Source organism: Lynx rufus, unplaced genomic scaffold (assembly GCF_022079265.1).
Source record: "Lynx rufus isolate CCGP_SWC_20201006 ecotype Redwood Valley unplaced genomic scaffold, mLynRuf1.p SCAF_4, whole genome shotgun sequence".
Taxonomy (NCBI): Eukaryota; Metazoa; Chordata; class Mammalia; order Carnivora; family Felidae; genus Lynx; species Lynx rufus.
In genome coordinates this window covers 37,049,432-37,077,008 of record NW_025814856.1, presented here as the reverse complement: position 1 = coordinate 37,077,008, position 27,577 = coordinate 37,049,432, and the positions used below count along the sequence as shown (strand labels likewise).

Below are 27,577 nucleotides of genomic sequence, written 5' to 3'. Positions count from 1 at the left end.
CACCTTCGGGGGCTGAACCGCAGTCCCTCCGTGGGCTCATAGTACTTCGCCACCAGGCAGACCGACTGCCCGTGTTGCTGGAGAAGTGAAGGGTTCAGGGTTAGAAGGCTCTACTAGTCCTGGCTAATATTTACTGAGCGCTTTCCTAACTTGTTCTTCAGGACTCCACTCAAAGGCAACCACCTCACGACCGGTGCTACGTACTTTACATACATGAATTCATTAAATGACCACACCTCTGGAGTTGATTCAGGTGTTTCTGCTCGAGCTCCATCTGTACCGTCCTGAAAAAAATGCCATGTTCCGCGAAATCGCACACTATAAACAACAGGGCAGATAGGAAAAGAGAAGGTTAGGGGCCGACCTCGCCAAACCGCTGGACCTTTGTAACCAGAGCGTGAATAACAACAATCAGTAAACCCTAATTCAACACGAGCTGGTTAAATTTCTACTGGCAGTTGCAGCCAGCTTCACAGACAGTTTTAAGCTCTGGGATTCCCGCTTCCTCCCCTCACAAGGTGGAGTACAGACGGTGAGGTGGTTCTGATGGAGATCATTTCTTTAAAAACTACAACCTGATCCCGGATAGAGCCTTCTTTGTGACTGACTGCAATGCCGTAAAGAGAAATGTCTTAGTACCTGCTTCTTCTGCACACACCCCTCCAGACGGCGGAGCGTGGTGGAAAAGGCAAGCGGTTGTGGAAGCCCAAATTCCACTAACCCTGCAGGAGGGGCAGATGCTCCGTACATATTTGGCCTATTTTAAAGTCTTCCTCAATGGCGAAGGCTTTCTCTTTAAATATGATAAAGCCTGTCCTTGACGGCTTCAAACGTTTACGTGTGTGGAAAACAAGTTCAAGAGGAATTCCATGCTATGCGAGCACGAGGGCCTCATTCACCGGTAACACTGGAGGTGCTCACATTAAAGAAACGCACTGCAACAGGATGGAGAGGGGGGTAGGAACTGATACTGTGCCCATTTTCCGGATAAGGAAACTAAGGTTCAGACTAGAGATAAAGAAGGGAAGAGAATAATAGCTATAGAACGTTCTGTGACCACAAATCACGTGAGAAATGAGTTTTCATGTTAGACACTCAGTAATCCTGAGAATTCAGTACTTAAGATGGATTTTAAACAGTTTGTATACATGAACTCATGGTAGCTTTGGCCCCACCCTCGCCATCTCATCCTATTATGCCCGTGCTCAGTCTCCACTTAGAAGGCTTCAGGAACATCTCAGAGATGCGGTTCACGACAGTCAGTAGGGACACTGTTGCTGTTATTATAGTAAGCACGACACATGTAGGCAAAACAACAGAATGTCTAAATAATAATACAAGAGGTTTTCCAACTCACTTTTTGCCACCCTCGAGGAGAAACTGGTCATTTACACTACAGTGGAACTGTGAGCCATATTGTACACTGAGAGATTCTCTGTCGTGACAACTGTTCTGTGTATCTCATCTTTAAACAGACCCAATGTTTCCTTCAAGGGCTTTCAAAGTCCTTTGTCGTCTTCATCTCACCACGATTTAAATTCCAGGGATGTGTAGGTGGGCCCTTCTCATGGAAGAAAGAAGAGACAGTTCATTGAATGTCAGTTTTAGGAGGCAAATCTGAAACCAGCTAGTCAGATGGGGAGGCTGAGGCCCAGGAAGGCAACTTCCCCAAGGTCGTCCGACTTGTGGATGGATACCATGTATGTATGTTTGATTTCAGCGCTGTGGTATTGATTATAAACTAGCAAACACTGTAATATCAGTTGAAGACAATGGTGTTTGGTCTTAAGATAATATATACCAAAGAAATAAGATAAATGCCTTAATGGCAAAAATAAAGGTCAGCAAGTAAGCTAGTGTCATGTATAGAACACTGCAGGTAACACATGTTTCTGAAAGACAAAAAAAAAACAAAAAGGCAAGACTAAAATTTTATATAAATTACAGGAGACGGTGCTGGGACAGCAGGATGTTAGATAAGGAAAAAAAAAAAAAAAGATATATCATGTAAGGAACAAGTCAGGTAACCCCAGAGCATGTGAATCAAAATACTTGGATAGGAGAAAAAATAATTTTGCAATATGATTAGCGATGAAAATTTCTGAACATAGACAGTGGTTTCCATCAGCTGACTGGCTCTATAAATTGGGCCCTGGAACTTGTGGATGAGATGCTGTGATTAAATGTATTTTGAATCTCTACTTACCTAAAAACAATAATGCCTCCAAAAGTAAAAAGTTCATAAAATTATATATGGTCACTTATATTTAACCAGAGTTCGAGAAGCAAAATTGTTAACTTCTCAGATTGTAAGTGAAAGGTTAATTTCACAATCAGGGAGCATTTTGATGGCCTGACACCTATTAATGTTTTTTTTTTTAATTTAGCCCCAAATCATACCACTTTCCCCACAATTTTTTATAAATAAAGATTTTATCTTTATGGTCAATCATCAAAACAACTTCTAAAAATTTTAAGTAATGCATGTAAAGCAATTTGGAGTTGGGGGGGGCAGGGAGTTAAAACCTGTGCCAAGCATCCCACTATCTTTCCTCTCTTAAAAAAAAAAAAAAAAAAGTCACTCTTAAGGGAAACTTCAAAGTCAGATGATTTTTAGAAATAAAAATTCCTGGGGCACCTGGGTGGCTCAGTTAAGTGTCAGACTTCAGTTCAGGTCATGATCTCATGGTTCATGGGTTCGAGCCCCGCATCAGGCTCTCTGCTGACAGCTCAGAGCCAGGAGCCTGCTTTGGATTCTGTGTGTCCCTCTCTCCCTCCCCCTCCCTCACTTGTGCTCTCTCTCTCACTCTCTCAAAAGTAAATAAATATCAAAAAAATTTTTTTTCAAGAATAAAAATTCCTTGCTGCTGAAATATAACTGAATAGTTACCAGTTAAAGAATATAGACCTCTGGAGAAATTAATTCCAGATCATATATAGAATCAACGTGCCCCACCTTTTGCCAAAGCACTACCCTTTTAATCATTTCTCAAGCACCCATTATGTGGCTGAGTCACTGTGGACTTGGTGTGTGTCCCTAGTTGAAACGCTGACGACAGTGATCCGCATTAATAATAAGTACTATGCCAGGTACAGAGCTAAGTGCTTTGCAAGCATCATGTCACAATGCCTTCTCACAGTAACGCTAGGAACTAGGGACTTCTATTATCCTTGTCATGCAGACAAGGGAACTGTGGTTCAGAAAAGATCTGGACATTGCCAATCTAACTCCGGGTCCCATGCCCTTCGGTGTATAGGGTGCGACCACAGAGCAGGCACAGCACAAAATCAAACACCCACCTTTGGGCAAGAGTTCTTTGAATGACCACTAATAGAAAAATGGTAACTCCACCACAAAGACAAAATTTCAGTGCAGAAATTAGCCAGGGGCATCTTAGGGCTATTTCTGATTTCCGCCTCTCAGTAGGAGAAGATAAGAATATAATCTCTATCTTCCAGTGGAAGAAAAGTACACTTGATGGCTCCTACGTGAGCCATGGCTCTTTGAAGGCTGGACTGAGGTCCACATGCTGGCTGTGCAAGTTAAGGACTCCAGCTTCAGAAAGAGTTGGTCTTTCCTGTGGAGCTTCCAAAAATGAACCTTTGTTTTACTCCAACCAGGGGGCAAGCTGGCCACATGCACTGGATATACTGCCTTCAGGCAGAACACGAATACTGAAAAAGAAAAAAGAAGGAAAAACACTTTCTGTTGATGTCAATGCCCCAGTGTAAAAGGCAAAGCCAAGACTACGGTCACGTCAGTAAAGACCTTTGATGTCACAGACTGACCATCAAGGGCCTGCTGCTTGTGAAATTATAGATGTTAGGGTCCCTCGGACTCTGAAAGGCCATTTTGTGTTACCATTTAACTAAATCCAATGTGGCAAAAGGAATGTAGTTTTGGAAAGGAGAATTTAAATAACACTTGATAGTTTAAAAAAAAAAGTTTCTTAAAAAGAAGTAGCTCTTAACCTTTCTTTCAGGTCAAATACCTTAAGGCCCTATTTGATTAGGAGTTGTATTTTACATTTTCATTAAGAAAATGTATAAAAAAGGGGATCCTGGGTAGCTCAGTCGGGTGAGTGGCAGACTTTGGCTCAGGTCATGATCTCATGGCTCATGGGTTCGAGCCCCGTGTTGGGCTCTGTACTGACAGCCTGGAGCCTGCTTTGGATTCTGTGTCTCCCTCTCTCTGCCCCTCCCCCCTCATATTCTCTCTCTCTCTCCCTCTCTCTCTCTTTCTCTCTCTCTCTCCCTCTCCCTCTCTCTCTCTCTCTCTCAAAAATAAATAAATATTAAAAAAGAAAATGTATAAAAATAAGGGAAAGCAATGAAATCCATGGCTTTTGTATCAGTTTGCACTTTTTTCATGACAGCAGCATCAACATTTATTTGAGAGACAGATGTATGGCATATATGTAAGTGAGGTATAAATTTAGTTGTTAATATTTGTGGACAATGGATTCACGGACTCCTGAGAGCTCCTTCAAAGGTACGGTGGTTTCTATAGTTTAAAGCAGGAACCAATATGTGATTTTAGAGTTTCTTATTTCTCATCTGCCCAGGATTTTACAGGATTAATCTATTTCCATCAACTTTGCACAAGTATACGCATATAATGGGATGTACCCACGTCCAGGAGACTCTTAAGAGCCGCTGGATATTCTGCAACCTCTAATGATCAACTTTACCTGAAAGCAACATCCACTTTGCTGGGCTTCCTCCTCCACTTTCTCCTCAAGCAAGTGCTTACCTACCGGCCCACGGCTGGAGATGTGCCACAGCTCTTCACATGTTTACCATAGGTCTAAGGAGCCCTACGGGAAAGAAACTTGCTTGGCTCCATTAGTACTGGCATTTCCCAATTTTCCTTATGTTTCTTACAAATTAACTTCCAGAATTCCACAGCAGTGATTTTCAAACATGAGCATGCATTAGAATCTTCCAGAGGGCTGGCTAAAATAGAGATCAATGGCCCTCCCCCCAGAGCTTCTGACTCAACAGGTTTGGGATTGACTCAAGGAATTTGTGTTTCTAAAAGAGCTCCCAGATAATGTAAGTGCTATAGGCCCCCCAACTGCACTTTGAGAGCTGCTGAGTTACAGAATATTCTCCCAGAAACAGCATGTAGGGTTAAGCCCTACACACATTAGCTTCATGTCAAACTGAATAAAAAAGTTTACATCAAGATTAAATACCCTTCTAGAATGTTCTTGCTTTCCCCCCTGTCTATGAGATATTGGTGGTCCAAGTATCAATAAAAATGGGCAAAATTACCTAAACCTGAATTATAAATTCTATCAAGGTTATGCCAATTAACGAGTCAAAAAATTCTTGAGGTATATGATTTTAATATAAACCTGGAAACCTATTAGGAAAATTGAAATCAACTTTATAATGGCTTCTATGTTTATTAACTTACATTAAGATGATAATAAAATAAGTAATAAACATTGAGAAAATATAAAACTCCAAGCTAAGGAAATCATAAAATCTAACAACATAATGATTTTTCTTTCTGGAAATCATAGCATAGTTAATATTTTTGCTTTCTTGACTTTATTGCTGATTGTAATTAAACAAGAATGTTACTTTGTAGACTTTTAAAGTATTACATAAAGAACAAATTAAATCTCTCAAACACAGTTTAATTCCAATACAATCAACTCATTGCTTGCATTAGGAATAACAAGGTACCTAATAAAATATAAACTATCATTTTAGGTGAATTATTTCTGGCTTAATAGATGGTCAAAACTGGTAGCAAAACAGAAAACTTGAGTGCCCAATGAACAAGAAAAGGAAGAAAAATGGTTTCACTGAATTATCAGCTGTGCTGAAAATGCCTAAAAATATACTGCAAATTATCGGAGGAAAAAAATTGCCCTAGCAACATGAGCACAGACATAAATAAATAAATAAATAAATAAATAAATAAATAAGCAAATAAGCAAATAAATAAATAAATGCACATATTAAAAAAAAACCACCAAAAAAAAGTTTCCAATAACCTACACGTTAATTTAGCTACTAATGAATAAACAGTGCATTAGTTAATCCTGGGATTAACCAATCTCCTTTTCCTTCAATGTCTTTTTTTTTTTTTTTTTTTTTTTTTTGCATCAAGAACAACGACAAAATGCTTATATATTCCCAGGGTTTGAGACATCTCGAACACACTGGACAGGCACGAGGTAAGTGTGACATGTAGAGGTCTGAAAAGAAACTGGATCGAGAGTATGAACGAGACGTGTGACTAACAAGTCAAGAGCTGTTACCACAGTCAGGCCTGAATGGAAGGCTGTTGACAGAGACAGGTCCCTGCCACCTTAGGCAAGGGTATCGTTCACTGTGCTCTCCTGTGAGAGGCTGTTTTTGACAGGCAATATCAACCATACATGAGCCCAGCTAACCTGGGCTCCAAAGGGTTGTGAAAAGGAAAATAATGACTAATTTTTTTTTTATGTTCTCTTCGGTGAGGAGGGAGGCAGCAGGGAACCCAGTGTACCAGGCAGGTGTAATGAAGGCATAGAAAGATGTCAACGTGGAGATGACATTAATTAGTATATTTAGGTTATAAGTCCAGTAACTAGGAATCATTCTATCATTCATTATCAACAACAATAAAGCAGAATCGCTGACTGAGCACTTTCAATCTACCCAGCAGTGTGCTAAATGCTTTGGGTCTGGGCTAACACAGAGGTCACAGGCCACGTGTGGCTACCATTAGTGTTGGAAATGTGGGCAACGTGACTGAGGCAATGGATTTTGTATTTTTACTTCATTTAAATCGAAAGTTAAAGACATATACTCAATTTAGTTACTAGAAATCTTTTAAATCTGTGTGAGACAACTGGAGTTATGAGTCACTTTTTCAACTCTAAACCTCAAAAAAGCTAACACAGACCGAGTAGTTCTGGCGAAAATTTAATGTCGAACTGAGATACACTTGCAGATGTAAAATACACACTCGGTTTTGAAGACTTGGTATGAAAAATGAAAAGAATGAAAATATCTTGCTAATAATCTTTACATTGATGACATGTCGAAATGATAATACTGGGGACATACTGGAGGAAATAAAGTATATTATTCATCTCATTTTTCCCTGTTTCTTTTCACTGCTTTTAATGTGACTACCGGAAAACTTAGCTTCCGGCATGTGGCTCCCTCTCTACCAGGCAGCATTGCTTTGGGTGAACGATCCCATCTGGTCCTCACAAAAACTCCGGAGCAGGCACTGTGACCTCCATTTCACAGATGAGAACACTGAGGCCCAGAGAAACCAGTGAACTTGCCCAAAGTCACCCAGTATATATACTGGAGTCAAGCTAATCCTGGCTTTTCATCGAGGAAGCGGATTGTGCTTGCATCCCAAAGCATAAAGAAGCACACCAGTGCATGAATGGAAATTTAGAATCCGAATAATAATATACCTGGCTGTGCGGAAACCAAGACTATGAGGCCAAAGTCATCAGGTTCTGTACTTCTCATAAATTCAATCTTTTAAGACGAACCTGCCTGTCATAAATATCACCAAACACATAAGAGTGCAGGAGGAGCAAAGGCCATTACTACAGCCTGTCTGACCAGACCAAGGATTCAAATTAAATTCCATCAAACCACACTGAGCCGATACACTTTGACAAGCACCTCACATCCAAAACCTCCAAGAGCCTGGAATTTTTTTTCTAATTTGCTCCCCCTTTCTCTTCAGCGAGAGACAAAAGAAAACCCAGTAAAATGCTGAATGAGGTAAAAATAATAATAATAATAATAATAATAATAACAACAACACAACAAAGTTAAGAGGGGCCTGTAAATGGCCCTTCAGAATTTGTAAAAACGCAAAAACAAGAGGGCGCGTTTCCATCACTGCACAATATCGCTTTTGTTGAAAAGCCAAGTCTCAGGCTTGAAACGTGTTGGAAATAAATCAGCAGGCATTATTTTAAATCAACTGGTTTTATGAAATAAGCCAAGAGTTGAAAGAGGCAGGACTAATTACCAACATTCCTTGATGAATTACTTAGCGGCGTGTGCTAAGTCAATGTGCGCCTACGTCTTGATCCCCAATTTTATCCCATACTTATTTCCCAGGAGGTAAAAAGACCATGTGGCTAATTAAGGCACCGATCTCCACAGCCAGAAATACTCAAGGTAAGATTTCTTTCGAAAAAAAGAAAAGGTTCTTTGCCTGGTGCTTATTAATCTAATTTTTACTACCTCACTAGAAAAACAGAGCTAATCTTGTCACCTTTAGGCGGTCAGAACTACCATGCAGTGCTCAGAAAAAAATGTTACATATTTGTAATTTAGCCAATAAGAATTTCTTAAGCCCTTCCTAACCAGCAGGAATGTCTCTGGTTTGTCGCTTCTAATTAAGTCTCAACAAAATTTCTAGCTCCTAAATTTTAATTATACAAAACTCAGGGCCAACAGGGGAGATTACAACAAAGCCATGCCTGGTGGTAAGGGGGCAAAAACCTGAATTTTGCTTTTCATGTTGGGCCTCTTAACTACTTTCGAAAATTGTTCACAACAGGGTGATTCAAACCCTTTTCTTCATTTTTAAGTTTCAGGACCCGTCCACCTTGCTATCTTTCTGGCAGGCAAGGCCACGAGGGTTACATCATGTACATAAGTCTAGTCAACTCAGCTGGCAGAACTGCGCCACTCAGAAAGTTGTGAGTGAAGACGACTCTGTCAAGACTCCTAAACAAAATGCACTGGAGACGCTCACTTTAATTACATTAAGAATGAATGCGCACACTCTCCTATGAAAAACGATAAAATAAGGCCTTTGACACCTCCACCTCCAATACTCCAATTGTGGTTCATCCCACTTGTGCGAAGTTATAAACGGACACGCAAAAACATCTTACTTTATAAACAAGGTCGGAAAGACCCGTGTATTGTCAGGAGTTAAGTTTTCCTTAAAGTGCAGGCTGATACTCAAAGAAGTCAACAAGAAGAGACATATTCAGGACAAGAGCTAATATTCTAGTGCTGATTGCAGCCATAACCTTGTGCACAGCCACCGTGCTGATTTATATCTTTTCAAACACAGATCCCACCCACTGATGTTAGTAGGGCAATGGTAAAATTAGATTGTGCTTACACATGTCCACAATCTCTGTTGTTCAAGGACGTATTTACAGAAGGTGGTCTTTCGAATCCAAGTCCTTCCTTTCATTGTTGGGAATAAGTAGGTAACATTTGTGAAGAAGACCTCTGACCTTTCTGTGCAGTAATAATATAAGATTTATTACAGCCAACATTATTCACTTAAAAGCAAAGGGAAAAAGAATCAGAACTGAAGCTTCAGTTTGAAGGGCTCAAATACAGCAAAAGCTAGAATACTGCAGGGGGTGGGGAGGGGAAGAAGAACTCTAAATGCAACCATAATTTCAGGAGAAAATTCCTAATTAAAGGATGTAAAGATGTGTGTGAGTCCATCAAAATGAGTACTTCAAAAACAATTTAGTGCCATTACTGCATTACTAAAAGATACATGACTATAAAGGATATAAGTCGTGATAGCCTGAGCCAACAGGATCTTTAGAACACGAGTGATCCTGAGGTACAATTTTTGGATGTTGTCACAGCAACTTTCACTGCAGTGCTTTTTTGTTCAGTAATGACACTGTAACTAAACCATAAATTGCCCTTGTGGTCAGTGTGGCCAGGCAGTCTTTTTAATACAGTAAGAACACATCTAGATCTTTCATCTGGCATATCATGGAGACTGAGGGACCCACTCTAATTATTCAATATGGAGGGGCCCTTAAATAATTCTAAATGCTTAAGATCATGTATCCTTCCGATAAAACTCCTCTTTAGCTTCTCTCTGACTTCCCACTTGCCTCTAACATATTCTGTTATTAGTGATTCTTTAGAAATGTATGTCCTTGAGTTTTGTGGAAAACACAGAGGCAGCAGGGAATGTGGTTCCAAGGAGACACAGGGTAAGGTATGGAGCCTAACTGTCTGACCACAGTGACAAATCTCTCTCTGCCTCAGTTTCCTCGCCTGGAAGATGGTGCTTATCCTACCTATCCCATAGGATCGCTAGAGGAATACATCAGATAAAGAAGATCAAGCATTTAGCCTATAATCCAATACAGCCAATGATCCATATCTGTAGAGTCAATGCCATTCCTCCTCCAAGTTGCTTTAGGCCATACCACATTTACACCAGTAATTCCTATTTATTTATGTATTTATTTAATTAATTATCTATGTATTTATTTACATTTATTTTCTTGTTAAGTTGGTTCTACAATGTGAGGCTCAAACTCATGAACCCAAGATCAAGAGCTACATGCTCTGCTGACTGAGCCAACCAGGCACCCCTAACACCAGGAATTCTTATTAAAATTTTAAGCTACGGCCTGAAGCTCTCTCATAAACATCTGCAGGCCCTAGGCTACCATGGCACTTGAGAGAGGAACCCTGCCACTTCTTCCTCCAGAAGTTTCTTGGACCATTTACTCTCCCGCGAATGAAATCTGAGCCACGGAGTCCACCTGAGGGGGTTCGAATCCTGACTGTACCACTTGCCCCCTCGACTTTAGATGAACTGCTTATCCTTTGCCTCAGTTCCCATATCTCTGACATGGGGATGCTAATACTAACTGCCCAGTGCTGGACACGCCAACCATGTCTACTGATATTCTAGCACCTCTCCTAGGGAGACACAGCCTGGCTGGAATGTCGGAATTGAGAAGTGTTCTCTAAACAAAAAGAGGAGTTGAGCAAAGTGCTAAGTACTCTACAGGAATGTTTCTCAAGGTTTTTTTTTAATCATCACTCCCCCTGAGGAGTCTTTTTAGACATTTTCTCCCCAAACTGCCTCTTCTTAATCCCACGCCCATGAAATTTTAACAGGCACATAAACTGTTTATATACTAAGGCCCTTCAGAGGCCGAAACCACTCTAACGTCTACAACTTTGCGCCCTCCAAGGACCAATCTCTCCCCCCCCCCCCCGGGGGAGGAGGGGAATATCACCCTGGTTGAGGATGCATGCTCTACAGATCCCATCACATTAAAAAGAAATTACCCTTCAGAGCCAAACAAAAAAAGATCCACTCTAGTTTTCGGTCCTTACTCCCAGGCCCCAGACCTTAATATTCTCTGTAAGATGTTACCCTGACCGCCACCAGAACTGAATTATGAGAACCGTGTCGATGAACAGTGACACGTCTATCTGCATGGCTTCTTTTCGCAGCAGAAAGCAAAGGAACTGAGCAGCCACTCCCTCACATAAACCCCCAAGATGACTTTGGTGGTTGCAAAGTAGCCCAGTGACAAGGTGATAAAGATCTTTGTGCCTAAAGAGAGAGTGTCCCTCCCAAACCTGCATGGTTCACGTGTCTACTGAGCACCCCTGGTCTATCTACTACCTAAGGAAATCAAATCACCCAGATTCTAGTGTACTCCTCGGCCACATAAAAATGGCCTTGTGGTCTCACAGGGAGAAATTATTTACATTTGGGGCTAACATTACCAGGTGAACAGGTGATCAGAGCTGATGTTTCAGTGTTTTCAGAAAAGCTGGAATTAATTCATAGGCTCAGCTGTGTCAAGATTGAGTATTTTGTTTGAGATAGTTGCTCCCCATGGGCCTGCCCACTTAAGTGGACCAGGCCTAAAAATCTAAGCAAAAGTGACTCTCTTCAGTCAGCATTTCATTACTAGTTACGAGTCACTGAAAGCAGTGCAGACAGAAAACAATATCTAAAATTAATCAGTGTACATTTACAGAGATTCTTACACTACTTTAGCCTGTGTTAAGTTTGATTTCACCAACGTGAGACAAGTCTATGGAGCACCTTCCTATGCCAGCCCTGAGATTACTAAATCCTTACCCACGAAGGTTTGTAAGGCAGCATGGTGGGGAGGGGGGGTGGGGCAAATGGTCTGTCAATCAGTGCCCATGCAAGCTAGTACACACACTTGAAACCCCAAAATGATCTAAATGCTTTCAAAAACACAGAGTAAGAAGTCCCCACTCTGCTTCAGGGAGAACAGTTTGAAGCAATATTCTCAAAAGTAGAGAGAATCCGGAAGTAGAAACTTTATTTCTTTTGTTCTGTATGTAAATGTGAACACAGAGAAAGATAGGGTATATGTCTACCTGATCAAAACTGCCTAATGTATTTCTTCAGACCTTGCTCCCACCGAAGGCAACCGTAGGGCTGGAAAGCAGTGAGGTTAAGATTCCTGCACCCTAAACTGCTAATAGCACCTCCTTCCAGGGACCTTGAGGGAGGAGGGAGGCAGGAGGGAGTTTCCTGTTGGATTTTTCTTCCCTGCTATTAAACTAGATTCCATGTTAACAGACATTGTAATTTTTAAAAATCAATAAAATGAGTTTTAAAGAGAAAAAAAAATCACCTAATGTGTGACACTGAACACATCAAAGTGATACAACCAGGAGACTCAAAGACCCTATAGGGAAATGAGGTCTCCGGGAGGATGAAAAGCTCTTTGAATCTGGAATCTGTTTGTCCACCCCCCACCCCCGCCCCGCCCGAAAAAGGATGTGGCCTTCCAGACACAGAGTTTGATCCAAAAATGAAAGGACACCAACGTTTATAAATAGTTCTGAAACTAAGGCTCACGGAATGTGTAGGTCACACTGTCTAGTGGCAAAAATATGTGATGGACCACAGATGAACAAGAATAAATATGTGGTGGCCCACAGACTATGGTATTAGAAGAATTCTCAGACATCCTTTCTTCTGGGGTCAGCACCTCTAGTAAGAGACCCCCTAACTAAGGGGAACAAGGCAAGCATGCTGAACCTGTTCCTGCTTCCTGTGGCCACCATGATGCTAATAAGGTTCTGTATTCCCAGCTAATAAATGAGGAACAAAATCTAAATGCACAGTGGATGGGCCCCCGGCGGGGGGGGCTCAGTTGGTTAAGCAGGCAACTTCGGCTCAGGTCATGATCTCCCAGTTCGCGAATTCAAGCCCTGCGTCGGGCTCTCTGCTGACAGCTGGGGGCCTAGAACCTGCTTCAGATTCTTGTCTCCCTCTGTCTGCCCCTCCCTCGCTCGCTCGCTCTCTGTCTTTCTCTAAAAATAAACATTAAAAAGATAAAAAAAATAAGACGTCTTGGGGCGCCTGGGTGGCGCAGTCGGTTAAGCGTCCGACTTCAGCCAGGTCACGATCTCGCGGTCCGTGAGTTCGAGCCCCGCGTCAGGCTCTGGGCTGATGGCTCAGAGCCTGGAGCCTGTTTCCAATTCTGTGTCTCCCTCTCTCTCTGCCCCTCCCCCGTTCATGCTCTGTCTCTCTCTGTCCCAAAAATAAATAAACGTTAAAAAAAAAAAAATTTTTTTAAAAAAAAATAAATAAGACGTCTTAAATGCATAGCGGAGTGTGGAAATAGTCCCTTCTGCTGGTCTATAGCCCACCGGCCCACAGAACTCCACACACCCTTTCTCATGTTTCTGTATTCAAACCTTAAGAAGCAACACCTTGAAAACTCTACACCAGGTAGTTTTCAAAAGTTATGGACAAAGGCCAGCATTTCAGTCATCTACCCTTTCCCTCACTAGTGAAATCTCAGGGAATACTGGGTGTAGAGATAGGTGACAAGGAAGCAGGACTTCCATCCTGACTTGCTAGAGTATCTAAATGGGGTACCACATTATTATACAACCCAATAAATGCCAAAGTAAATTCAGTTTGCCACGTAGCAGGCTCCGGCAAAATGTTTGTGCATTTCATGAACACAAGTGCCATTTCAAATTTTGTAGCAATCTGCCCAACTTCTTAGATTATCTGAGATCAAAAAAAGGAAAAAAACAAAAATGTATAGTCTTGCAAACTACTTAATATATCCCAAAATTACAAAAAGACATTGTTTCTCTTTTAAATTCATACAGCCTTTCTCCCAAGTAGAACAGAACATTTCAATGTACCATCCAGTCCAGACAGAACACTTAACTATTAAATTGTTAAATTCCAAGGTGAAAGAAAGGAAGGGATGGAGGAAGGAAGGGAAAGAGCTGGCAATTCTCTACAAAATTCTGAACAGAGAAATGTCCTCAAACTACAAACATGTTTTCAAGCTATGAGCTGTCAGAGCCCATGCTATGGAAGGGAACGAAGGAAGAAATTCTGATGAACTTGCCAGTCTAAGATCGGAGCAACCAGTCACTCCTATAATCAGTCAGCATTATGATTACACTTGCCTGGTAAATGTGCAGAAGGTAACACACTACTTGGTGTTGTGATGTTTCTTCAGCTATGAGACCTGAAATGTGTCCACAGGGTCTATCCCTGGTTCCTCTGCTTTTGTTTGAAAGAAGCTAGATCAAACGGCAAACCTAAGGTTTGCATGACCTCCCAAGTCTACAAGACCCACCTGTAGAAGAAATGCTTCCATTAACGGTTCTTAGCGACTTTTTTCTTAATTCATAATTTGAAATATGAAATGTGTTCACTACTATAAATAAAGCATTAGGTACTCGAAGTAGGGGTTAACTTATGACAAAGAGGCATCCCTAAATTGCCAATGAGTTAGGTTGTTCTTAAGAAATCCAGATGATACATCTAATACTTTAATATAAGGCCATAAGACTAATCAGTCCATATCACCCAACAAGAAAATCAATAAGAAGAATAAAGCCATAAAGTAATGAAATAAAGAAACCAGAAGCTAATCCTGCAAAACTTTGTGGATTTACGGACTGAATGGTGAAAATGTGAGGAATAAGTCGTAATGCAAATTTCCAACCTCTAATCCGGATTCCAAAGACTGGACCTAAGTTTACAGGAAGCTGTCAACAATTTTTAAACATGCTTTATAAAAGCTCCATTCTCTAAGCCTAACTCTGCCAAAGAAAGGAATTAACCTGAAAACACGAAGTTAGCTTTTCAAAAGCATTCAACCCACTGATAGTAAAATGTCGGTAACGAGTTTGCATGTGTGATCTTCTATCAAGTTCTTGAAAACCAGTGGGAGATGGGGAAATTTAACCAGCATTCTCTAGCACATGCTAGTACCTCTGACTGCACACATCTACCTAAATGAGAGGTAGGTATGTTCTGCTTTAGCAATTTAAATCTTTAAAAATTAAATGAAGAAGTAACTCAGGCTACTGTATGAAAAAATATTTGTTCGACATCATCTGTATCATAATGCACTCAATTACTATACTAGTACTCATTCCTTGAAAATGTATATTCATAGAAAAATGATCCAAGATTAAGCAAATTAAGTTTTTACTAGTGACCATTTAAATTTACCAAATTATGCTTCCGATTTAAAAACCGTACAAGGGAAAAGAAAAAAAAGATCACAGTCTCTCGCTTACCTTTCTATAGTAAATACTTCATAACAGTATTTTCATACATAAAAGTTCTGAAAATATGTAAACTCTTTTTAAGGACCAAGTTCTTAAAGATCTTAAGCCATCCCTTACATGCTACTCTCCTCCAAAATATTATTTTAATTTCTCAGGATGTCATTTTATAGGAAATTACATGTTTTTATTTGGTGTTTTATCGAAGGGTACTACCATTCGTCTAAATAGCTATCAAACCAGTCTTCGTTGCTATGCCAACTATGCTTTTTTTTTATTTACATGACACACTTCGCTACTTTATATACTGACGAAATCAAGAATAAACTATATTCAGCATGAAAGATAAATTTACCAATTGCTCCTTTGTAGATTAGTACTCCCGGTTCTAATAACGTCTGTGTGCTTTACTTTTGGACATTTTTCTGTAATAAGTAAATTGAAGGTTGTAGCTCAACTCACTGTTATCAGGACACAGCAACATGTGAGGAAAAATGGGCATATTATTCAAACCATTCAGTCCAGATTTTCATGTTAAGCAATTCCAAAATAGCATTTTAAGGAATACCAACATTTAGGAATGATGTCCATTTTTAAGATGATGTGGAAATGGTATTTTAATGCATCTGCATGTGGGTGATTTCCACACCATCACATATAACTGCCTTAATAGAAGTAGTGATTGCAATTCATATACTTTAATACAATATGAAACATTACCTTTGAATTGGACATAAATCACCTACTAGCACAAATCCACGTCACCTCTTCTAAAATTTATCCTTCAGATTGAAAAGTAGACTATTACAGTGAATAAAATAGACATATTTCTCCACATTTTATTATCACTTAATTCACAGAACTTTAAAAGGCACAGACAAAACAAATGTGATTCCTGTGAACACCAGACAACGTAGATCTTAAATTTATAAAAACTTAGCGATTACCAATTTTCACCCAAGCGGAACAGAGAGATGTAATATATAATCTATTTCTAAAAGAAAACCTGCCTTTATCGGGAGGTGGGGAGGATACAAAATATCCATTATTTGTGGCAATATCCAGAACTTCAATCACATCAGAGTAATGGTTTATGCTAAACTGTTTGGATTTCTTTTGCCCTCGCAAAATTCCTGTTTTTTCATGAAAGAGCTTCATTATCTCATCACTACGTTTTAAAGGGGTCTTTGCAAATAAAAAACAATGACTTTCAATTTGTTTTTAAAGAATCTTTTCGTACTTCCTGGTAAGAATCATATATTGCTTCCAGTTATAACACATCATCTCTCTATTTACTTTAATTGTAAACTTTAAATAGCGGGAGATGTTTTTCTCCTGGGCACATGAATGAATGCAAAGACCAACAATGAATCACCAGTGTGTAAAGTTCACATTGCTTAATGAACAGTAACACTTGGGATTCTTTACAATGAATCAATTAGGTGAATGGGTTAAAAAAATTTTCTTTTAAGTGAGGAAGTTCCCTCACTTTGCTTTTAGCTTTCCCTGCATCAGTCATATTTAAGAGTTGGAATGCTCATCTTTCAACAGGGAGGATGTCCCAGTGTGATGTGAAGGAACACATGTGTGAGATGGAATTCTATTCTCAGACTTGTTACAGTTTTCCCCAGTAATTAGGAAGCTATATGTCCCTGATAGAATGATGCTAACAAGCTCCTGCAGGTTCTACTCTAGCAAGAAATCAAAGGGGCCCCAAACAGACCACTTCAGTTAAAGGATTATGCATTTTGGTTATTAAAGTGAAGAAAGCTCTCCTACAGGTTTATCTCAGAAGGGACTTTCCCAAACGGTCAGATTCTATAGCCAGGATTACTTACTAAATAAAGAAGAAAATTAAAGAATGGCCGTGGAATGTTTGGAGGGAGGAAAAAAAAAATACATAAGTTATTAGCAGAGATCCATTTCTGAAACTTTCCTAAAGAAAAATGGAAAGATAGCGTTGCAACAGGCACCTGTCCCCACTGGCTGTTTCTCATAGAACATCAACACTCTTCCCCCACATAGTGAGGGCTACTACTAAATCCCCGGTTACTTTCCGTCCTTCCTTTAAAATGCAAAGCCAGGTAGCATGAGTAGAGTTGGCCTTGACAGACAGCATGCAGAGGGGTCAAGAGGACCAAAAACACAGTCAGAGAAAGAAAACACCTAGGAAATGGAAAATGCTGCTCTCAAAGAGGGCTTGGCCCAACCAACAAGAGCGACACTCACGTACCTTGAGGACTTCCATCGGCACCTGGGTGGCAGAGGGAAGGGTGGTGGTGGGCACGCTGACGTTTATGGCCGGGGTCTGACTCACTGGCACTCTCTGTTGCATGAACTGGGCCGCCTGCAGCTTCTGCTGCTGCTCCCTGCGCTCCTGCTCCTGCATTTGCTCACGCATGAGTTGCTGGCGTAGCAAGATGCGTGATGTCATACTGGAGGAGCTTATCGGAGGCTTGGAGGCCCCAGGATGCTCCTCGGAACTGCTGTGGGAGAACCAAAAAGGGAAAGAAAAAAAAAAAGGCACAACATTTAGTTTCTTAATGAGACCTTTCGTTTGCATTTTGGGGGGTATCCTAAATTGCGCCCAACTACGAAAATGATCCTGCGCGAAGATAAAATCAAGTTGCAGAAGGGTACTCCGCGTAATTGAAAATCAAGAGGTGACAGGATTGAAGTCATTAGGAGTTGAATTAAAATAAGTCAGCTTGATTGCATCTAGGCATTTTTCTCATGCGGCTTAATTTTTTTTTTTTTTGAACATTTTATACCACATACTACTCATCACCACCAAATATAGCGCCGCCATATGAAGTGCCAAGAGGCACTGCGTCTTAATGGCACCCAGATTTCCACATGTAAAAATAAATTGCTTGATTTGCTTTTTCGTAACTGAATCTCACCAAATACCTACTCCTACGCGCTATCTAAATTCCTTGAAGATGTCTAAGGTGTTTACTAACGGGGAATAATTTCAAGAATGGGTGAACTCTGTCATGGGGAAATTCTGCGAGGATATGGGAAGTAAAAACCATTGATGAAAGAAGGATTTGCACCAGAACGCTAACACCAGACTCGACTACAGGTTGCGGGGGGGGGGGGGGGGGGGGGGGCAGAGGACGAGCCGGTTTGACAACCCTATTCTCCATCTGGTTTTCTTTGTGCCGTCTTTTCTCCTGATTCATCTTGGCAAGCTCTCTCCTACATGTGTCTGCGAGTTCCCCATGCGGCCTACTTCTAATGGTTTTGGTGCTTGCTCTATCCAAAATTACAGAAAAAGCTTAAACACCAGTCCTATGTTAGGAAGAAAAGACTTCCTAATTTTCCTAAATATGGGTTGTGACTGCTTATCTTGCCAGCTCTATAGCATCAACAAGTTATTAAACCTCCCTCTGCCTTAGTTACCGTATCCGGAAAGGAGGGATAATAATAGTTTTTTACACACTTACTCATTTATCAAAGAGGGAGGTGTTTTTAAAACTTCTCTTACATCACTTACATTTTACGAGCCAACCTCTCAGGGATTTTGTGAGGATTAAATAATATAATACATAAAACAATACACATAAATTGTCTAGTATAATGAGTGCCATGTAGTGCTGCCTCAATAAAGCTTTGTCATGGCTATTATTATCAGCTAGAATTTTCGGTTGTTTATTTCCAGCAATATAGCATTCTTAAAAAAAAAAAGTCTCTGCTTAGGGCTAACAGTACAAAACCTTAGTACCTGGAAACAGGAAAAAAAAGTGACATTTGAGAAATGTCACTCCCAAGGAAGTCCCTCTTCAAAAGAAGCATGAGTAGTTTTAGCTTCCTTCCTTGAGTATAAATCCCAGTATTTTCTTTACCTTCCAACAAAAGGCAAAATAAAGCCTTCAAGCCATTGGCAGATCTTATGAACTCCTTAAAAGGTAGGAACCTTCAAACTCTGCACATGCTAACGGATGAAAAGACGTTTGTGCTTCTCCCTTGCACGGTTCCAGAAAGCTACGTAATAAAAACTACACTCACCACAGGAAATTAGTACAGGAAATCATAACAGGTTCATATAATGTAATACTATGCAGCCATTAAAAATGGTGAAGAAATAGATTTGTGACTGGAATAAAAACTACACAATATAACAAACTTACAGAAGGCAGCTACAAAAAAAGTATTCACAGTATGACCCAATTAAAAAAATATTCACTACCAGAGAAAGTGTACTGATCATTTTAGTCTGAGCCACTGCGGATATGTATTATTACAATCCTTTAAGAAAACCATACTGAGAAAAGCATGAGTAAAACAGTATTATCAAAAAGCTGTAATACTGTTCATAGAATATGACTCAAAAATGACATCCATGGACAATTTTCCTAAGAACACAATTCAAAACGTGGAAAACCTGACATCACAAAGCTATTGACAAATTGCAAAATATTTCGAACCACCTAAAATTTTGCCTGAATATGAGAGTGATTATTTTATCATTAAATTGTAAGGAGAGATACTGGTCAAAAGGCACCAACTTTGAGGAATAAGATCAAGTTCAAGGGATTCAATGTTCATCATGGCAGCTAGAGTTAATAATACCGTATTGTACACTTGGAATGTGGTGGAGGAGTAGATCTTAAGTATTCTCACGGCAAAAAAGGAAAATAAATAGCAACGATGTGATGGATATGTTAATTAGCTTGACTGTAATCATTTCACAACGTGTACATATACCAAGTCATCATGTTATGCCCCTCAAATGTATGCAATTTTTGTCAATTATGCTTCAGTAAAGTTGGGGGAAAAATAAAGCCATTTAAAATATTTAAGAGTAAAATAGGTTAAAAAACAAAATTATAATAGGTGAATATATATATATATATATATATCACATACTACTATTTTTTAAGAAACTGTACAACTACAGAGCAAAGTGAAAAATGTATATAACAAGAACAAAAGTAGGAAATAAAAGTGTATTTATGTTTTAGTCTAAAATAAGTAAAGTGTGTTTATGTACACAAATACACATGCTTAGCGGGGATTGTATAAATGTTATCTTAGCTGCCAGATGGAAAGTGGAATTATAGATAAACTTCTTTCGTTCTTTTTTTTTAGTCCCCCCCCAAATTATAATAAAGCCGTAACAGTCTTTTCAATGGCAGAATACATGTCACTAATTTAAGAACAAGATGAACATGAACTAATCTGCAAACATGAAGGAATGACTTGAATAATCAAAGTCTCCCTTTGCCTGGAACAAAAGAGATGGGGTACATCGCAGACTGTATTTTGACAGCAGGAAGGGAAAGTGATGATGGTACCCAGGGCATTGGTTCTCTTGCATGTCTTGAGCATTCCAGAAGACTTAAACCCTTTTTCCTTCACAGTTTCCTACAGACGCACACAGATTGAACAACGTTAATATCCTGCTTATTATTTTAATATGATGCACTCAAGCACACAGAAAAAATACCTAGACGTTACCCAAAATAATATATTTAGCAGGTAAGGCTCTGGTAAAGTGCATAAAAAGCGAATGTATTTTCCCGCTTTTGAGTATGTGTTCAAAGCTCAAATGTAGTTTTTTGAACCAAGAAAAGAAGGGGGGAGTAGCTATTAAAAAATAAATAAATAAACGGTCTTACTATTCAAAGCCTGTCAGGTTAAAACATTCCCAGAGAGACTGATCCTTTTGATAAAAACAGGAGCAAACCTTTGTGCTGTAGCAAATGCAGCTGTGGAATAATCGCACTAATTAGCTGCTCAAGACAAGCCATTGGCTGTGATACTGGGGGAAAAATCCTTTCAATTAACAGTAAAGCATTCTTGAGACATCTTAAATTAAAATTACTAGTTATCAACCACGCTAAGACTCCAGACATTAAGCCCACAACAATATCATTTAAGGCATTTATAGAAATATCCTATCGGGGGAAAAAATGTATATTTATACAGTATACCCATATAAATAAACTGAAACTCCAATAAAGAAAATGTAGCAGAGCTTGGCTAATTGAAATTATTTTAATAAATCTTCTCAAAAAAAATGCAAAAGGAAGACTGTAGTCACTTCACTGCACACACTCCCTGAGGGGTATTTCTACATTGTTAAAGATGACTCCCAGATCCTCAGCCTCTTAGAAGTAATTGAATCTGCAATCATCACCTTATAGACAAATAAAAATGAAGACATCTACCCCTCAAAAGGCTAGCAGGACAAATGAGCATCATGTTTTAAACTCAAAGTCGAAGTTTATGTGAGGACAATACGTGTGGCTACAAAACCTTTTTTTTTTTCAAAAGCTTATTTTTAAACCGAGGATCTGATGCTTAAGTCATTAGTGATAAGCATGGAGAGTCATCCAAATGAATTTAATTTTAAAAGCTAACTGAGCTCATCCAAGGCCCATGAAGCTCAATCTGCACTAGATAATCCTAATTCCGTGAGTCTGATTCCTTTTAATCAGATTATGGAAAGGTCATTTATTCAACAACTAGTCACTGAGTGCTTCCTCTGTGCCAGGTGCCGGGAATATCTGGTTCTAATCTCACAGCATCTAAAGCCACGGTCACAAAATTCTTCTGAGATGCTCCAAAATTAAGTCAGCTATCCAGATTATCTGACTCTTAAAGAGTTCCACATGGGAAGGTGTTCTCTCTGTAAGAAATTACCCTTTTACAGCCAAATGAAGGAAAGGCAAACGCCTTTACGAGCATTTCCCCAAAGCACCGAAGCTAGACGCACAACTTCCCCGAGAGCTGTGAATTTCTCAATAGTGATTCAAGCAGGAAGGCCATCAACCGGACACAAGTTCTAGCCATTGCTGAGCAGCCTGATCTTTAATGAGCCATTCAACCTCTCTGATCCTCTCCAAACCCCACCTCCTCAATGCCCGGCAGTGACTGAGTGAGCTAAGTAAGGTAAATTCGGCAACACAGCAGCTGTAAGACGCCAGGCAGCCACACCTGTCACCAGAGTCCCCCGCCCGCCCTCCATGGGTGAATTTGTATTTTAACTTCAAAGCCTCCTCCTTCTCTGAGATGGTACAGGTATGTGGGCATGTGCTCCGAGTATCCTGTCTATTCCTAAATCCAAACAGTGAATTCCACTGCTCCCATCAACCACTTAAATATATCAGAAATTCCATGAAATCCAGTCCCCTGCCATCCACACGACATCTGCCCAACCACCCCTCATCTTTGACAGTGATGCCAATATCCCTTTACTAGACCTTTTGAGTCAGTTTGGTCGCCCTCTCATGGTCACCCAAGGCAGGAAAGTGGTTGTCAGTTGAAACTTAGTCTCTGGGCTGAAGGAGCTAATACACTTTTTTCTTCATTTCTTCTCTTCAGTTCCTCAGGCCGAGGAACTGTTCCACCGAGAGGACTCGGTTCCACCGAGGACTCTCCACCGAGAGTCTAGTTCCACCACTTACTAACTTGTGACCGTGGCCAAGTTACTCAATCTCTTTGAGCTTCACTTTTCCTTATTTATAAGGACTGCGTAATGCATCTGCCTATCAACATTGTCATGAGGATCAAAATCTGTAGCAGATGTAAAAAAAAACAAAAACAAAAACCCACAATGGCACAGAGTCCAGTAAACTGGAACAGAGTTCAAAAATTAGTAGTAAAAGAAATGCTAAACCATAAACATGCTTCTTCTTTTTTGATGCCAAGAAGCAATTTTGTACAAGTCCACACGCAAGTTTGGACCAGAGCGGATCTGTCGCTTAAGATTTAGGGAATCCCCATTTAATGCAGAGAATGTGACAAAGTTTTGCAGGAGTGGAGGGAGATTCTTAATCCTGCAATTCTCTCATGAAATATAAAGTAAAAAATCCTAGCATTTTTCTCCAGGGAAAATTAATCTTCATGATAATCATTAAGTCGATAGAGCTCAAAGCCTAGCATCAGCCTGCACTGGAGTATAATATAATTATGTCCAGAAAAGCACAAGGACTGAGGGTCAAATACACACTGGAGACACGGGAAGGCACAACACAGGTGAGAAAGCCATGTCATAGACAGGTTAAGCCACAGGAGTTTCCAAATCCAAGAGTGACTGCCACAAACTTAGCTGAGGACTGTGTCCCAGTCTCCCACCCTGGACATTCTGAGTTCAGGTAAGGTGAAATAAGCTTGTCTGTAAAAATTTTGCAGCTGAATCCAATGCCTAGCCATGCTCAAGGAGTTTAGTAGGGACTGGAACTCACATCTCTGATTCTTCGACAAGAACACTGTCTTCCACATCTGAGGAAACTCACATCCCGTCCACATCTCCATCAAGCCTTCCAAGAGCTCCGAAGAGTCTTTATTACACTGATTTCAACATGTGGAATGGAATGAAATGGGGACTAGAGGCCCTAAAACCAAACAAATGAAAAACATCTCTCCAGTAATGCCAATGGATCTTCATGGTTACAACACAACTACTTTATCATAAGAAAAAGGAACCAGCAGGCTGAATTTACAGAAACTTCCCCTCAAACCAGTTTGTTCTGTCAGCAAAAGGAAATTCTGAAGAATCTTCTACCAGTGCCTCCAAGTGCACAAATCACTGAAATGAGAGTTGGCAAATGGATCTATCTCTTCAAATGACAGTCTGTGTATCCAATATTTCCGGATGATCAGCCCTTCCATTATCTTCACCTTCCCATTCCTTCTTAAGTAATCACTTTGTAAATGTAAGGATGTCCTTTTCAACCGAGCACCAGTAAGAAAAGGCGTTGTTACTTGTACTGAAAACATCTAAGACTATATTTATATGGATTATAATCCATGTAAATGTGAAAGTACCAGATTTCACAGCTCGGCTTCAAAAATGGAGATCCTCTGAACTTCCGTCATGATCAACTCTGGGTTTTAGTGGTCAAGAAAAAAAATGAAAGCCTGCCAAAATTTTTCTGGTAACGTTACCGGCTCAAACAGTACACACTACAGGTTTCTGGCACAGAGTAAAGAAAAAGGATTGCAAAGTACAGCTTGTCTTTCTCCTCTCCTTTTCTTCCCCAAATATTTGGACGTTTTCCAAGGGACAGGTTCTGCCAGGAGTGAGGAAGATCACGGTGCCCTAAGTGGACGGTACTCCTGTCCTTTGAAGTTCTGTACCTTTCATTGTACCAAAGGAAGAAAACATTCTAAAAAGTAAGAACCACACCAAACATAGAAGTTAAAATCTGAAATCTCTACTTCTCAACAACACCTAGATTCCAATTCATTGGTAAAAACTGAAGACTCTCTGCATCTATTCCGGATTAATATTCTTTTTTTTTTTAAGTTTATTTATTTATTTTGAGAGAGAAAGAGTGGAGGGGCAGAGAGGGAGGCAGAGAGAGAATCCCAAGCTTCATGTTCAGCACAGAGCCCAACGCGAGGCTCAGTCCCATGAACCATGAGATCATGACGTGAGCCAAAATAAGGAGTCAGACACCTAACCAATTGAGCCACCCAGGAGCCCCGGGATTAATAATTTTAAACCGGTATCAGCAAGAATAATCTCAGCAACTGATTAGATCAAAATTAAAGAGAACCCTAATAAGACCCCCAGTCTATCAATATTCTTCAAAAGAGGATACAAAATATGATATCTTGGGGCTCAGGAAGAAAAGATGAGTACATTTCTTTATAGGGGTGCCTGGATGGCTCAGTCAGTTAAGTGTTCGACTTTGGCTCAGGTCATGATCTCACAGTTCAGAGGTTCAAGTCCCGCATCATGCTCTGTGCTGACAGCTCAGAGCCTGCTTCAGAGTCTGTGTCTCCCTCTCTCTCTGCCCCTCCCCTACTCACAATCTCTCTCCGAAAAATGAATAAACGTTAAAAAAAATTTTTTAAAGAACATTTCTTTACATAAAAATTTTATCCTTCACTTTTATTTTCTCTTTTTGTACATGTTGTACAATGTAATACCTATACCATTACAATATGGCACATGTAAATAATGTAATATAGTTATAATGTAAATAATGTGTTCAACATATAAACATTATTGACATGTTTATAATTTATAAATAAAATAAAAATAGGCTGCAAGCCCTTGCCTGAAAAAAAAATTCTTTAAATAGGAAGGATTACCAAAAATGTTTAAGAGACTTCAGTAATATATGACCAGTGTTCTTCAAGGCAATTTCATCATCAGATTTTTTTTAAGTTGGTTATTTTCACCACTCGCAGAGTTTCTCACTTCAGTACACTCTGTAACTAAGGAGAATCTCAACTCTTACTAAACGATATTTTCAACCAGGGATATGAGGATGCCATTTCCTCATTTTATGACCACAACTGTTCTCCATCTTCCACAGATGCCACTACGGGCTGGCATACTCTTAGCCCTCAATTCCCTACAGGAAAGTGCCTCTGAGAGCCAGGCCATCAAAAGGTTATAAAACCTATAAAGTTAAGATGCTGCACACTGAAGCTCTCTGTCTTTCATATCAAGCTCCCTTCCACGAGGCCACACTCTACAATTCTTGCTTACTCTGTCCAACTGTGGAATCCCATTCGCGCCTAGCTGCCATGTTTTAAAATGCTCTGAATGACTCATCCCCTGTAAGGTGCAAATAATTGAGATGGCATGACATGACACTCCACCTGCAGTATTTTAAAAGGAAGAACTTTCTTTATGCATGCCTAGGACATACCTTCCCAACATGGGAAGTCTGCAATACTGTGTGGAAATCCAGACCAAAGGACAAGTGATGGCCTCATGAGCAGCCCAGCATCTTGCCCCACTTCTTTGGTGATACACCCTGATTTCATCTTGAAGGACCAGCCTCCTCACTTTCAGTTCATGAGGTTATAACGCTGCTGCTGACTCCAGGTATAGAAACACAACCCAGGATTGGCCAATCAGCATATCCATCACATGGGCTTGTGCTCCAAAGGGTCCAGCAAGAGTCAGTCCTATGCTTTGGACTATAACTACTAGGGTAAAAGAACTCTCTTTATGCAAAGATTTGGAAAGATGGTGAGATTAAGTCTGGAAGTTCCTGGACCAACTGAAAAGAAAGCCAAACTAGTTGAAACAGTAATGTGGACTGAAGGAAGAAAGGACAGAGAAGAAGGAAATGCAAAGAAGGAGCCAGCATTGGATGACGCTGAGCAAATGAATCGAATGACCTGTGAAGCCCTGAAAACCCTGAACATTGGATACTCGTTTGCAAAGACCAACCTCCATTTTTTATTAAGCCCAGTTTGATGTGCCCTGCAGTACCACACCTGGTGTTTGTGACATTTAGGAAATATCAGTCATTCTGGAAAAAATAAAGTTTTGGCCTAAAATCTATAACTCAAACAATCCAATATCCACTTTCCTATTTTCTCCTCGTTTTAGCTGGTACAGTGCCACTCACAACATTACCCAGCTTTCCAGGAACTTGGTTAGTTTAGCTTCACGTCTAAGTTCTGCCATCACGTCTCCTAGACTTTGGCTGTAATGGTTGGAGGTCCAGCAGTCACTCTGAACTGCAAAGATGAGGCCCAGACTTAAGAATGGAGCTGAAATGTGCATAGTCCTTCATGACCCGGTCTCCATGAGGACAGGATTTTTGTTTTATGTTTTATTCACATATAGATTCCCTAGCACCCAGAAGAATACTTGGCACACAGTAGGATCAAATAAATGCCTGTTTAGTGAATAAATGTGGTGGCTCTATCCTAACAAATACTCCACCTCTTAAAATCAGATAATATTAGCATCTTAGTGTCAGAAGAACTTTTAGTCAAATCATTTGCTTGAATCATCCAGTGACAGAGAATATATTTTTCCCAAGAGCTCTGGACTCCTACTGCATTTCCTTAATTATAAGCCAAACTTTCCTTCTACATTTTCAGATTTCTCAAGTCAGAACAGATCCTATAAATGATGTATATATTTTGTAGATCTCTTGCCCCAAATAGTTGCCTTATAATTATTGTCAATAGTGAACTGGATACAAGGAAATACATTTGAAAGACGAATACTGTGGCACTAGACTAGGTATGTCCCCCCTCAAAAGCTCAAATGAGGAATGGCTGGAGTAATTCAGAAATCTGTGCGTTGCGGAAAACCACTCCGTAAAAAGGCAGAGGAGGAAACATCAATTCATTCAGTATCTTAAATGAAAATCCATAAAACATAACAGAAAAGAGCAGAAGTCCTGGAGTCAGCATACCTAAGGGTGAAAATGTGGCTCTATCATGTCTCAGTTACAGGACATGGGCAGGATTTTTCTCCTGCCCAAACCTCAATTTTCTCATCTGCAAAATGGAAGGAGAAAACAGTACCTTAGGTAGAGAG

The 27,577-nt window shown here is 40.0% G+C and overlaps 1 protein-coding gene across 3 annotated transcripts in view; it reads right to left on the bottom strand.

Moving 5' to 3' along the window:
* The window catches only part of MITF (melanocyte inducing transcription factor), a 223,633-nt gene that overhangs the window by 72,500 nt on the left and 123,556 nt on the right, over positions 1–27,577 (bottom strand). For all 3 annotated transcript variants that reach the window (XM_047094782.1, XM_047094783.1, XM_047094784.1), the window contains exon 2: positions 17,555–17,807. In XM_047094782.1, coding sequence (XP_046950738.1) covers positions 17,555–17,807 — 253 coding nt within the window. The remainder of the gene's footprint in view (positions 1–17,554; positions 17,808–27,577) is intronic.